Source organism: Toxotes jaculatrix, chromosome 19, assembly GCF_017976425.1.
Source record: "Toxotes jaculatrix isolate fToxJac2 chromosome 19, fToxJac2.pri, whole genome shotgun sequence".
NCBI lineage: Eukaryota > Metazoa > Chordata > Actinopteri > Toxotidae > Toxotes > Toxotes jaculatrix.
Genome location: NC_054412.1, coordinates 9395908 through 9411250, shown reverse-complemented (window position 1 = coordinate 9411250; position 15343 = coordinate 9395908). Strand labels below are relative to the sequence as shown.

The 15343-nt window shown below is 41.8% G+C and overlaps 1 protein-coding gene across 2 annotated transcripts in view; it reads right to left on the bottom strand.

Annotated features, from left to right (window-relative positions):
* The window catches only part of usta (uronyl 2-sulfotransferase a), a 91063-nt gene extending 78236 nt beyond the window's left edge, over positions 1 to 12827 (bottom strand). Inside the window, exon 1 of one of the 2 annotated variants that reach the window (XM_041065225.1) lies at positions 12345 to 12827. In XM_041065225.1, the coding sequence (XP_040921159.1) occupies positions 12345 to 12576 (232 nt within the window). In that variant the 5' untranslated portion in view covers positions 12577 to 12827. The remainder of the gene's footprint in view (positions 1 to 12344) is intronic. The other variant, XM_041065226.1, reaches the window with a different exon arrangement.
* Positions 12828 to 15343: the final 2516 nt, after the last annotated feature.

Sequence of the window (15343 nt, the reverse complement as noted above, 5' to 3'; positions counted from 1 at the left end):
GTGTGCCTGTGCACTAATGAATGAGGGTATTGCTGCTTGGCACAGGGTGAAGATTTACAACAGCCTGGGAAGAATCAGTGGTACAGAGTAACTGTGTACAGTACTGTGTACAGTACTTCAGTATAATTTTACATGTAAGCAAGTTGAGTATTTGTGTATTAATTTATTTTATACTCTCTGCAACCTTTCAGAGGGCAGTACTTTACTCACAAAACATGCAATTATCCTTTGAGCCAATTATAAGTTGTTGTAGATAACAAAAAGAGTTAACTGTGAAGTTTTGTGAGTGAATGTTGAACATTTATGATGCTACTGAATTCTCGAAATCTGCCCACAGACAGACAGGAATATAAACACCTGCCAAAACACTCAAAATCGTCTCTGTGGTAGTTCCCACTACAGTAGGTGTTTCCAGGACCACATTTCACCATGATGACACACATACACAGACTCTTAAGATGAAAACAACATTCACATTATCATGTCCACATGCTGCTATATGCAGCGTGCAGTCACATGCAGTGACTTGTGGTCACTGCAGTTCACTGGCATATTTTCAGTGCTGGATTCCTTTGTTTAACTACACTAACAGGAAACACCATCCATATAATTCCAACATGGTGTATCATAACACCAGAAATAAACAAAATGTACTTGTCCTGATTTTTTTTCCTGAATGTTTTGTATGTTTACTACTCACTAAAGCGCACTGGGCTGCCGTCTGTGAGTGCAGGCCTTGAAGATCAAGCTTCTCTTTAATTTAGCAATGTGGGCTAGGCTACACTAGCTAGTGGTCAGCGGTTCGCTTCAAGCCTTCAGGAACACCTCATTAGAACAGAACGGCTTATTACAGACAAGACGACACTGAGCTACATGTTAGAGTCCCAACGCACAACAACCTGCTATGAAACATGCAAGAAAGAGAAAGAAAATTTGTCAGGGTCAGAGACGCTGAAACACTTTCATAAGGAGGATGGATGATGATAGTCTCAAGTTTTGTGGCCTGCTTCCCTTAAGAGACTTTGTCTTTTTGTTTCTGGAGTGACTATAAAGAGCAGAAACAAGTTAAAAAGGACAAAGAAAATTGAAAATAAACAGCCAGTTGATGGAAGAGGATAGTAATGTTTGCCGATAATCCCCAAAGGCTGTGATCTCAATATTACAACAACTTTTATCTCTTCTTTTACTGTATTTTGAATCCTTTGATATCTTCCTCTACTGTTTATAAACTTTTTCTCAGTAGGTTGCATTCAATTATGTGTTCCCTAAAGCAGATCTCATTAAAAGACATAAAAAAGTGTCTTGTCTTTTCTTACTCTCAGACAGTGAAACAGCAATCAGTACACATACTTTTCATGCCAAGTACAGTTCTACAAGCACAGCACAGTATAAGAATGTCAAATCGCGAAATCATGGACATGGTGACACATGTTTACAGTATGCAAATGCACACACACTCTCAGATAAAACATTGATAAACAGTAACACATACACATGAACGGGCATGCAAATGGGTGGAGAAGATACAGAAGAGCTCAGAGAGACAGTGGTTTTGAAATCCTGCGGCTGAGTATGTAATGGAACTGCATGTAGTGATTAGAGACACAAACGTTCCAGCTGGCAGTTCCACACAGTCAACGCACCCAGTGGCACATTTGTGTGTGTGTGTGCGTGTGCGCGTGTTCCTGTCATACACGTCCACTGCAGTGCACAGGACAACACAGAGGCTGCATCTGTTCGCCCAGAGTTTGCTGTCCAGGAAAGAATTTACGTGGAAGTTTCTTGCACAGGCTTCCAGGAGAGGAAACAGGAGGGGGAGATAAAAAAGAATACAGAGCGGTGAGAGAAGAGACGCATGGCATGAGGATGTGGAGAGAGAAAGTGGCAAAGGACCAGGTGGAAATGGAAAAAGAGGGAGAAAGACAGAGAGAGAAAAGGGAGGCTGGATAAACAGTGGAGGAGACTATGGTAATCCTTGGGGTTAGAATTTGATGTAAAGAATTACAACAGCTTTTTGCAGAAGGATTGGATGGCTTTACAAGACAGGCAGGTCCAACTGGCATGAATTCAGTCTGGTCCAAACCATACTGGTGCAGCAAAAAGGTTGTTCTGGACCAGGTCACTGGAAACACTACACAAAAAGGATCTGGGCAAGTGAACCAGGCCAAACAACTGATGGCTTTTCAAGGGGCGCAACAACACTGTGCGTGTAAGTAATAGATCTAAACTATAAAGTTACCCATTTAACCTCAAACTGGGTTTATCCAAGGTCCTATAACATGACCTTTGACCTCCTGTTAAAGCCTCAAGAGATACTAGTTTATTGTAGCGAGTTACATTCCTGGACTTCTCTGGATGGCTGCAGAGTAACTAAGGTAAAATGTTTACAGTACATTTCAGTTCATCACTCTCCTTTTCAAAAATACACAAACATCATGTAAGTAACACCAATAACCACGCCCGCTGACTTATCCGCTGAGCCAAACCCCTCCTGAGAAGAAGGATTCAACCTCAGTCTCGACCGGACAGGAAAAAGAACAACTTCTTGGAAGCTGGGTGTTTGTGTGTCTTTGGATAAAGACCTTGTTAACTTTGGACTGTGTTGCTTTCACTCAAGATGTCTCTTCAAAACATCTGGAAAATGTGGTTTCTCCTGCAGACCAGAACATTTGTACAGGGTTATGGTTGCAGCTGACCACTACAGTACGCCTCGGCTGTGGCTTTAGCAGCTGAGGCTTGTGTTGTTTAGAGGGTAAACATGAAGGAAAAAAAGATCTAGATACTGAAGAGTTCATAAGTGTGACAGGTAATGGCAGGATGTGGATTTTAGCGCTAACCCTCACTTTTTTGGCAGGTATTATGTACTGTCTGTCACAGTTTGCACTCCTGTCTTCGGATAAGAGGCAGGCATTGAGAGTAAAGTGTCTAAGCGTAAAAAAAGAGGGAGATCAAGAAAGACAGAGGGAGAAGTGGTGGGAGACAAAGGTGGGTTTCAGAGAACGGGAGAACATTTTGAGACAGAGGTGTGAGATTTGGCTGAGGTGAAGTTTGTTTTCCACAGGGGACGACCACATTCCATCTGAACATTTCAAAAATGCTTTTCAGACAGTCCTCAGAGCGTCCACCCCCTCCTTTTACCATCAATTCATTAATCTGCCTCGGCCCAGCCAAGAGGCTCTGAAGCAGTGAAATATTTTTAGTCTCTAAGGATAGTTACTGTAGTATTCCAACTGCTGCACGCTTGGACAGGAAGAGTCACTGCTGATAACAGCATTAAATTAGAACGTGTATTGTGACGTGGACTGCTGTGCAAGATGCTATAGGGATCAAATAAAAGTTGGGAGTTTCCTCAGTCTAAAAAGTTTGTTTAAAAAAAAAGAAAGAAAGAAAAAGGAAAATTTGGCACGAATTTATGTGACATTTAACTACAAAAGCTCTATAAAACTGAGATTATGTGTCGCATTATGGAATACTGGCAGCAGAGAACACGCTCTTTGCAGATTCACATCCAACAATGTCAGCGTTAAAGTACTGAGCTGTCTCTGGTGTCAGCAAGCAGTCAAATGGCAATAATAACTTTAAGTCAGCTGTATCTCCCCTAAAGGGTGTCAAAGCCTTTGGTCATCATTTGTATAGTATACAAGTATACAAGTCAACTTCAGGCTGTTTTGTCTAAGTTACGACTTACTAAGTTACAGAGTCTTGACTTTCTGAGTGACAGGCAGAAATTACATAAGACTTTGTTTGGATGGGAGCTGGGAGGAGTTACTAGAAATCTTTCTTCTTTATTTAGCTTGGCCTTCAGATATGTGGAGGAGCTCTGTAAAAATTATCATTCTCTAAACAAAAATAAATGCATTCTTTTGCTTGCTTGTGTGAGTGTGAGTGTGTTTGTTGCATGAAGCTGTAAAGTTGGAGCATAAAGCGGAGAACACCTTTTAGACTAAACAGAGGAAAAAGTTGCCGTGCAATGAAATAAAAAATGGAATGTATGAATGTCATTTCTTGCAACAGTTACGTATTATCAGTGAAACTGTTGGGATCTTTTAGGGAAGCTAAGCAGCAGCTGAAAGAGCATGAATGTGAGTGTTTGTGTGTGTGTGTATGTGAGTGTGTGTGTTTCCCAGCCTTCTAGTACTCCTGACTTCATGGAAATATTGTTTTATCACTATGTAATGGTCTTTCCTTAATCTGAGTCCAGTTCTGTTTCATCAGGGACCAACTCGGATATTTTAAAGGCACCTAACTGTATATACATGTGTGAACTTGCACACAAATAACTGGAAACAAAATCACACAAAGTTATGTGATCAACTTTTATGTTGCGAGTTTTTGAAGCAAACAAGTCTGTGCAAAGCAAATGAAAGACCCCCTGTAACAGTAAAGGCTGAAGGCTATAGAAAATGATAATCTGTGCTTTGGTATCATTTTACAAAAAACAGCAACTTCTGACAACGTTGAAAACCACACACTTGACATTACCCTTAGGTCTCAGTCGTGGTGTCTGGCTAAATAAAATTTAACACCTGTTGGGATTGTCTGTGCAAAGTGATTTCTGAAAACTAGGGAGGAGCCATTATTTCTTGAATAAAGATAGCAGAACAAGAAAAAAAGCCATTGGCACATTTCTAGGTTGTATGACCAAAGAAATGCTGGACAACACCTAAAAAGATTTTGTGAACACCTTATTGCAATCAGTGGACCATGCTACAGCTTCATTCACAGTCAACATAAAAACATTGATTAGGGCAGCTTTACAGACTATTTAATTTACTCACACAAAATAACTTTTGCCAATGTCCTCCGTTTGTAGAGAAGAACAGAAAAACTGGATTTCTCATTCGACTCAGCTGAACCCAAAAAGGGCACATAAAACTTTAAAGCACAAAGCAATACATTTCCCCAAACCAGCACGTAGTGGTTTTAACAACATGGGCTGGGCATTGCCGGTCTATCTGCCTTGCTGTATATTTAACGCTGCTATTTTAAACCACTATATATTTTTTCATTGCCATGAAATGAGGCTAACAGACACAGTTGTGGTAAAGTCACTCGGAATAAAGATAGGCAGAGTTCCTTGAACAAGGTATGTTGCTGACCACCGGGCAACATGTTTCCTCTTAACAAATCCCATAACAACCAATTAGTTGGCTAAGAGGAGAAAGTCAGAATCCAGTTGTTCAGCCCAATTGGAAAATAATTGCTTGACTTCAGTGACCACACAAACCTGCTGTTTGATGACAAGTGTATATGTGGCCAGTTGAATGGAAACAACTCAACATGTTGGGTGTTCTGTGGCAATAAACAGAGGAATGTGGAGCACTTCAACACATGCCAAAATAAACAAAGAAACTTCCCAAATATGCTAACAACACCAGGGTACAAAAAAGATATAAGGAAGGGCAAACCTGACCCGAAAATCAACGGCACTCACATAGCAGACTGCAGTTATTCTGTTTCTAATTCAGGCATGAAAGGACCCTGATTCGGATTAGAGGTCTTGTCATTCTGGATGAACAGAGAGGGGCTGATTAAAGCAGGGCATTCAGTTTACATGTTGTAAGCGGATACCTAATTTTCTCACAGGACCTCTATTTATCCTGGCACTGATCTTTTAAATTATGGGATATACGTAGTCGCCTTCTTACAAGCATTAGCCAAGGTACCACCCAGTGGCCGTGGGCCCTGAGCCACCCACCCATTCATGCACCACCACAGGCGCTGACATAAAAGTCACCGCAACCAGCCGTCATCAGTGTCTTGGCAACCCCTAAAAACAGCACACAGTTCCTAAAAACCACCCCCTCCTGAGCTGGTGTGTAATAGATTCTTGTCTACATGAAGTACAAAAGGCTGAAATAAAGACTAAAGCTTAGGGCTGTGTGGAACATCTCACTTTTACAATGTGAAGTTTGGCTATAAAACCATGTGCATGTCTTCGTATTAAAGAAACAGGTCGAGTTCTTGTGAAATACACTTATCTGCTTTCTAAATAGTTAGATGAGGAGCCTGATACCACTCACATATCTGTCCATTAAATATATAAGGCTACAGCCAGCAGATGCTTAGCTTAGCAACTAGCCCAACTCTATTGATCTGGTTCCTTTTTAGACACTATTTATATGTCTTTATATAAAAATTTATCTGGGATTTCTCTTGGGTTATACCATCATTGCTCGGAAAGCTTTGAACAGCAGTTGCAGTTTAACAGCACTGGCAAATTTTTTTTACATCTGCTCTCTTTTTGTGTGGTGAAAACAAATGCACTAATGGAGGATAATTACCCTGTGTTGTTTTAGTGTTTGCCCGTTTCTCTGGAGAGGACAATGGCAGCCTCTCAGGCATGGAGATGCTAATTGGTAATGCTAATTGCTTCTATTATGTAATCACGGGGTCAACTTGAAGCTACTTCACAAATGATTTCATATTGTAATAACCCAGAAAATAAGGAACGCAAAAGATCATCATTTATCATAACTAATGAAAAAGAAAATATGCTAATCCATTTACTGCATGTACTTATAACAATCATGAAATATTGAGCTAATTTCTGCTCGTTTTCTTTTAGATCCCACAAAATCAAAGCAGTGTGAATCCTTCTTTCTTTCTTTTCCATTGAAGTAAAACTATTTCCCCTTATTGACCCCTAAACCCAATTAACAAGGTGGCATGCACATTAGAAAGCAGGTAAATAAACAGAGCATGGCTCGCCTGTACTCAGCAGGGGTGACTGCTCGTTTTACCAACCCAGAGGGATTTACAAGCCGTCTGATTGTTTTGGCATTTAGGCTGGATATGACGCCAGTTAGGAGTTGTTTTGGGTTTTGTCGGAGGTAATGCTTTCCCTGACACTTCCATGAGGACTAACATACTGTAGGTGGAAGGAATATGTAGGCCAAGTTGTCCTGCCTTCACCTCTTAATGAGTCTTGTCAGCTGGAGGTGTTGGATGGATGCAAAATATTATTCTATCTTCGTCCCTTAAACAAGAGATTACCTCAAAGCAGCAGCCTTTAGTATTAAATAGAAATGTATGTTTGTGCTTTGGTTTGCCACCTCTGTGCAAACTTTGCACAAGTAAAAAAGAAAACATGCAAAGGAGTAAGGGAGTAAATGGGCAGTTTAAGTATTTTTCCACATGACCAGCTTCACCCCAGAGTCAGACTGGTACACACCTGGCAACCCTGTTATTCCTTTTTAAAATGTTGAGTGACAGCTCTACCAGCCCTGGTCTGATTTCCATTTTATTTGACACTTTAAAGCATGGACTCTGTCACTTTGGTCAGAGACTCCGTGCCTCTAAATCTGTCAGTTTGAAGAACAAAATATGACTGGATGAAATAAAGACCTTGTTTTTAATATCCTTCAACAGGAAGCGGGCGTACTGGTGTGAGTGGAGCGGTGAGTTTGCTCCAGAAATCACACTTACATGTCTGGCTCGCTCAGAAAAGCTCTTCTGCATATGTGTAGTTTGTTTGTCAGCTTCCTTACCACAGCATGCAGATCTGTGTTTGCACATTTAAAATGCTTGCGTGACTAAATATGCTTTAATGTGTTTTAATGACACTGAAGCAAATGAGGGGAGCAGGTCAGACGTGAGGTTAGTGGAACAGGTTTGTGAGTTAAGTGTTTCTAGTTCAAAATGCTGCACAAAATACAGAGAAAGTGAATAAATACCAGTCTCCCTTTGTCACTACTATTGTGATGAAAGGAATTTTAAAGTAGTGTGTATTCAAACAAGGTTTGCCTGCACAATAAGCACATTTGGGATAACAATCCTACTTTTGGGTCCAGCAGTGTTGAGAAATTAAAAAACATCAGTGTTAATCAACCCTAAGTTTAACACTCACTGTATGTTTGTGTCTGTCGTGTACAGCAGTAACTACACATTGAGCTATAAATTCATAAGCCACTTCCTGGCCTTCTCGCAGCAGGCAATGATTCCCTTTCCCTTTCAACATCACTTCTGTTCCCATTCTCACTCTCTTCTTCTTCATATACACGTAAAAGTTTATTGGTAGTACGACTCACACCAGCCAAACTAAACTTAATTTGAATTCACTTAAAAAGTTTGCTTTCACCCACTTCCTGGCCAGCATTGCTGTAAACAAGACAGAAGCTGGAGGGAGGAGAGAGATCCTGAACCTCCTCTGTGTCCACACATACCTGTGTAATCCCTAACACCGCCCTGCAGTCTACAACTCACAAACTTTACCTGCCAGTTTCTGGTAAGTTAAATTTATGTGTGTGAGTGTTTTAAGGTTACAGAGTTCTTTTGAGAAGCAGAGCAATGTTTAGTGAGAGAGTGACAGTCGCACTGAGTTCATTCAGCGTTTAAGATTTCTGGTAAGGGGATTTGGTGCTGTAACAACACATCCACAAACACAGAGGAGCACCTGTGTGCTTATGTGTCCTTAAAAATCTATTACAGACATGCCCATGTCTGAGAATTCAGTGTGCTGCGAATGCTGACTAATCCTGAGGGATCCAGCTCAGTGCGTGGAAGATTTAAGAGAACAGAAAAAATTCTAGATCCTCTCTGTTTTGTTCTCTTGGCTCCAAGGAGCTGCAAGAGGATGGCATGCAATATCGAAGAACAGCAATGCTCATTTTCCCATCATTGCATTCAAAATCCCTGAGATCATGACAATACTGAGAGTCAACTAGCATTTGAAATGTCATGGCAGAGATATATGGCGTGCAGTGCGTGTGAGTAGAGAGCCAAACACAGGATTCATGGCTTCAGTCTCTGGCAAGATCAAGTCTTTGCTGAATCCTTTCATATTTTATCTCATATTTCTGTTTTATGTTATATGTTTTGACCACAAAAGGAGGCTGTCACTTCTATAAAAAGATTCCTGACTGACTGCTAATCGCAGTTAATTTGTCATTCAGCACAGTTTTAGCTCCACACTGGTGTTTCTCAGACTTATGAACAGTCAGGCTGCCCAACAGCAATGAAACAAGTTGTCCACTTTACTTTAAAAAAAAAAAATGAGAATCATGTTTCAGTCAGACACCTTCCAGCCCAGCCAAGTCAAACGTCTGGGGGAATCACTGCTACACAGTCAGGTGTGATTGTGCATTCAGACATCTAGACACACACATCTTCACAACACAGACACATCACTCAAATGGAGGCTTCTTTGAGGGAAAATCAGTACGTATGTGTGCAAGAGGGAAAAAGAGACTGAGAAAGTGTGAGAGCAAGTCAGTGAAGGAGCACACACGGTGGTGGCCAGGCTGTAAATCCAGGTCTAAAGGTCTGCACGCCGTTTTAGTTGCTGCAGCTATACGTTGAGTGACACCTTCAAACACCAAACTCACCGCTGGCCGAAACAAAACAGGGTCTGTTCCCTCTACGCTGTGTGTGACTGAGAGAAGCGCACACACACTTAAGACACACTTGCGCAAAATCAACCCACTATTCTCGTCCACACACACACACCCGCATTCACTTACCCCACCAGGAATCCTCACCTTCATCTTGGCACAGTTCAGCCAAAAGTAACACAAGTCAGCTTAAGGTAAATAAATCAACTAATCACTGGTTGCTCATAAGAGGCTGTGAGCCTCCCACACATACAGTATGCATAAGGAGGAGGAATATTAATGCTGACTTTCCTCTTTATTTTCTTATTTATTCCAGTTGTTTGGGAAAGCAAATCTCCTACAGCGTTCACTGGAGTTCGCACTCAGTTTCTGATTCACCTGGTAAGCTGTTTCACCCATCGATCTCTGACACACACGCTGAGAGAGATGGGGTGGAGACAGACAGAGTGTGTCTGTAATTGACAAGGGTGAAGGTGACAGAGGGAAGAAACCAAGGAGAATTAAGTTCTTTACGGAAATTACTTTCCTCCAAACTTTCTTTCAAAGCAGCAGCACAGGCCACTTTTCCACCAAAGCACAAGACGATTGAGCACAGCAAGCTTTCCACCTCCCCTCCTTCCTCCCAGATTTCTCTCGTCTCTCCTTCAAGTTTTCAAGACCACAGGTTTATTCAGAATGAGGACAATGAGCAGACCACATCTGAGGCCTCTTTGTCTACTCCTTTCGTCTCCAAACATCCAGCCTTTACAGAATTCACTGCAATTCTCCATTTTTTATCACAATCCTGCTACTTGACGACGGCTCAGGAATCAGAACACCATCCGAAACATAAAATTTAACTGCTGCTTGTAACTTCACATTACCTTTCTGACAGTGTCTCTACTTCCAGTCGGAGACAAAGCTTTTTCTCCTTGCTGCAGGATCGTAATGAGCGGAGAAGATTACTCATCCAGATCCCAATGGAGGTGCAACACTTTAGTTGTGTCACTGTTACATAAGAACCCCCCCCGCACCCACAATGAAGTCGACAGAGTATAGAGGAGTCAGTGTTTGACAAGGCTCAGGCCCTCGGGGTCTCTGTGCAAAGCTGCAGTGAAGATCACGTCATGCAGGTGGGCCCAGACACTCATTCATCTTCTGATAGAGGGACTACTCATGGTCCACACATGACAACTGCTGGTTGGCTTTTGAACATGTCTGTCTCAACCTGTTGGGGTTTTAAAATGTAGCTCTGTTTGCTGGTGTGTTTCCATTGCCTGTGGTAATAGCACACAGATCTGCTCCATCCTGCATGATAAAATATTCAAGATTGAACTGATAATTTAAATGTGTGTGTGCTCCGGTTATAGAGCACTTCTCAGAAGCAGAGTGCTGCCTAGTGATAAAGTAAGAGACATTACAGACTATCTGACTGTGCGCGCATTAGCTTTGTGCAATTACTTCTAAAATAAAATGAACAAGCATCGACTGCTTCAATTTCTAAATCACATTAGGCTGCAAAGTTTCATTAGGGTGAATGTGTGCAGTGTATATCTGAGTCTGCTCAGGCAATCAAGTTGTGTTTCAGAGCAAAGCATTAATGCTCTCCATGATTCCCAAACTGAACTATAAAAACTGACTTCCAGTTTTTAAAAAAATATTATTTCACATTCTGCAAAAACATGTGACAATGTCTGTTTATGTTTTGTAACACAAGATTAAAACAAATCAAAACAATTTCTCAACAATATTGTGCAGGTGAAGCGTGCAGGCATGTGCACATGCACGTGTTTAAGTGTGTGTTTGTGTTTTAGCATGTGTGTGTCTACAGGAAACCAATCTGACCCTGGGGATTAGTGGCTGACTTGGTGAGTGACTCTCATTCTGTTCCAGATGTTTATCACGTCATAAAGGCCTCAAGCCCTCTGTAAGAAATAGGTAGGAACACAACCTCTTTTCAACACACAAACACAATCTCTCACACTCTGTCTCTCACTGCTGCACCTCAAGCCGCAGCAGCGAGAGACACAGTGATAGGAAATCAACTCGTCATTGGATTCTGTGTAGAGAATCAGCTGGTTTTAAGACAGGAGCATACGTGAGCACACGTGAGCGCGCACACACACACACACACACACACACACACACACACACACACACACACACACACACTTTTTTTAGGCTATAGATCAGTCAGCACAGACAAACTCATGCAGATATAACCACACATGGGTCTTTTCCACTTTCCTCATTATCATCCAATATAGTGTAATGTCAGTATTATCGCAGTGCCAAGCCATTTCTAAAAGAAATGCTCACACTTTTCACTATATCATTTACAGAAACAAGCGTGGATATCTCAAAACACCAGCGCGGACTCAGCCTATAGAACACTACTGCGCCTTGTTCCACCGGTGCCAGTCGTGCGTAATGAGCGCTGTGCTGCCGGAGCGCACCAGCTGCACAAGCGGAGGTGTCAGTCACCATCTACATGCAGCATCAGTCTTAACAGTTGCTAAGTTCTTGTTACCACAATAGATCTCAATCATGCTCCGACAAGTCAGAACTCACATTCAGACGGTGCAAATGAGGGCGCATTCCTCAGGTTTTGGTTTGAAATTTTTGAATTTTAAATTCGGGGAAAACTATCGGGGGAATATAATATTTAAAATTGCATTGTTTTGCATATACAAATGTAATTAGGCACACTCGCGAAGATTTAAATTCGTCTACAGCAACTTGACGTTTAGCCAGTTTGATGGTTTAAAGATTATGAATGATGTGAGGACAGGAAGATAACTCATCTGAGGCGAATGAGGTCGATGAGGAAGCTGTGGCCTCCGGTGGCTTTCACAAAAGAGGCGGCGGTGAGTGAGAGGTGCGAGCCTCATTGATTCTGTTACTGATTTTAGATAAACTTTCCTTTACACGTCCCGTCAAAGAGGGTCGACTAAACATGCAGTGCAACTTTTACTGAAAAGAACCTCCTTGATGACGCGCTACAGCCAGCAGATGAAAATGAAAAGTTCTTACCGAGATACTGTCGGATGTCCAGCAGGATTTTAGGGGGTCCTCCGTTCAGCTGGTAAAAAAGGGAGCCGAAACAGAAGAGGAACAGCGTAGCCATGCAGAAACCATAACCTCGCAGGGAAAATCGCAGCGGTATAGTAGAGAGTAAGCTGTACTTTCTGTTGTTTCGCTCTCTTATGTGGTTGGGAGTCTGGCTGTTGCTGTGAAGGGGACTGCTGCTGAAATTCTTCATCATCTCCTCCTCACAAAGCGCCGTGGAAAGTCACCCATCCGCCTGTGGAAAGTGAAACTTGTCGCTTTGAGATCATTTGAGACGGACAGCCAGTTATTTTGGAGACGCGCAGGCACCCAGCTCTCCTCCGCTGCCGCAGCCACGGGGTTGTTTATAACGCACAGCGTTTCGCTCTAACTCGGTCCCTCTCGTTTGCGCTCGTTGGATGACTGTTCCTTCCTTCCGTCCTTCCAGCAGACTTAAAGGTCCATCCTTCTGCTCCGAGTCCTTTGGGTGTCAGATTACTGAACGTGGAAAGAGGAAAAACTTCCACCTCACACAGGAGGATTTGGTATGGGTTGCAGCGCGTAAAACAGCGCAACCCAGCGTTTAGGAGAAGAGGGACTGTCAGGCTGGCTGTTGCCATTCATTGAAGCGAGTTTGATTTGTTACAGCGCAGACGGAGGCTGACCGGAGGTCTGTGGAAAGACTTTAAAGTTTACTGTGAATTTACAGTTTTAATCTCAGCAAGTGTGAAGCCTTATCCTTTACTAAATCTCTGACAATTTGATGATAATACTGGTCAATTATAGTTTTTTAATTATTTTGAGAAATCATTTGACATTAAAATGCCAACAGACAAAACATATATCCTTAATAGAAATATCACAGTGATGTATTCTCAGAGTAAAGTGGTTATTAAGGTGGAACAAAGTGGAACAAGTAGTGTTATCACCACTTTGGGTTCAGGGCGTCTGATACATGTTTAAAAGAAGCTGGTGGGATTGAATCTACTGGTTCAAACTTTCTCTTTCCCCTCAGGCCAGCTGTAAGGGCCTCACACTGAGCCATATATCTTTCCACAGCAGGGGCAGAACCCACCATTAGACTACACCTGCACTTAGGAGGCGAAAACAGTCATTCAGCACAGTATCTCACCAAAAGGCTGATGTACTTTCACTGGTGATGGTCACAGTAGTCGAGGGAGCAACAGTGGTTGTGAAAAACAATTTGGCTTCAAAGACCAAACGTAATAAAGAAGAACAGAATCGTTCTGTTGAGGGCCATTGCCTTGGCTTTTTCACAGGTATAGGAATTGTAAGTAGTACAGTATATTGCATATTGCAAGCTAGGCACAATAAGGGTGAATGCATTATAGGTTTATAGCCCTGCCAGTCCAATCTGCCATGCAGCACAGGAGTTTATTACCCAGCACTACAGCATGGGTGTCAGTAAGGTCACTGCAGTAAATCAGGTTTAGTCTAATCATAACATCAGGCTGTGGGATTTAAACCAAATCATTTCTGATGGTATAATATATTTTTAATGTATGTCATCCATCAATCCATCGAGTTTGCCAGCCTGTGGGGAAAACAGATGAGAAGAGTGAAACACAGTTGAACATCTTTGGACTGTAGAAGAAAATTGGAGCACCTGGAAGAAACACACACAACAAAAGTTCAGATATGTGGTACGTGCTTTAGCTGTTAAATCAATAACTCAGTGCCTCAGGATGTCAGGACTGTGTGCTAGTAAGTAATATCCTGGGGCTGAATTCAACTGAAAGTCCTCTGAATTTGCTCTTTTTATTAAAAATTTCACACAGATTCAGTCAACAGTGTGTCTGTCCACCTTCCTTTAGGTTTCGTGTACACTAGTAAAGTCATATTAGTGCAAATTATCTTATTAGTACTATATTAGGAACAAGGCCCATTGTGCTTGTTTTAAGAGGCACCGCAAATTCAGCTACACAAAAGTGAACTTTTGGAATTTCACTTTCACAAACATTTAGAGGAACTACTTAAGATAGTTCTTACATCACTGAGGGGAACAAGAAGCAAAAGTATTTCCCTAGAAGGATAAATAAAAGTGTCACATTCTTTACAGTTTATTAGTGCACTTATCAGTCTCCTGTGACTACATATGTGCTAACTGTTCACACTCTGTAATGATGAAGTACGCAATGGCCAAGTTACATCAAGGTGTGCTGGAGGGCTATCATGTACATATTGCGATTCTCCCACAGAATGGTAGGGAATTCTCATCATAGGCTGAACACGGAAACAAAGTGCAACTGCAACCATGCAAAAGTCAGCAAAGGAAAGTGGCTCAGAATAACAGCAAGTAAGCCAAGGTAGTAAACATGCATTGTCCTGGTTCTTCTAGAAGGAAAAAATACTTGTTCGGTTTTGTCTGTGTCTGTTTCCAGTCAGAAGACTGCCAAACACAGGCTGGGATTGAAGATATGCAAGTAAAATCTTCTCAGATGCTGGCCTGTGGGACAAATCTTTATCAAATTGGGGGTTCATGGTCTGGTGCATACCTATTTGGGGCTCCTTGGCATGAGTAAGTCTAGAAAACCTCGACATGTTTTCATTGACAACAGCTGCACTGCAACGAGAGCCAGACAGCCAGTCGACCTGAGGAATAAGGCAGCAGAGGAACTCGCTGTCTTGGTTCAGAGCACATGTGTTTAGTTTTCTAAATGAGGTATTACAAGCTAGACACAACAATTCAATGTTCTTAAGCTCCTTGGTTTCAGAGCTCTATACCAACCTTTGACAGCAAGAGAGGAGTTGTTATGCAGAGATACTGTAGCGTACACTTTCCAGTAAGGTCACAGAATGGTCCCATGTTTCTCCTTTCGACCAAACCCTAGAAAACTAATATTAGATGCAATACAAAGAAAAGAAAAGCAGCTAAGAATAAAATAATAACATGTTTGACAGACCAGTTTTAATCAAGTCTGGTGTGATTATTATTTTTGTTGTGTATAGATGCTTTTTCATTT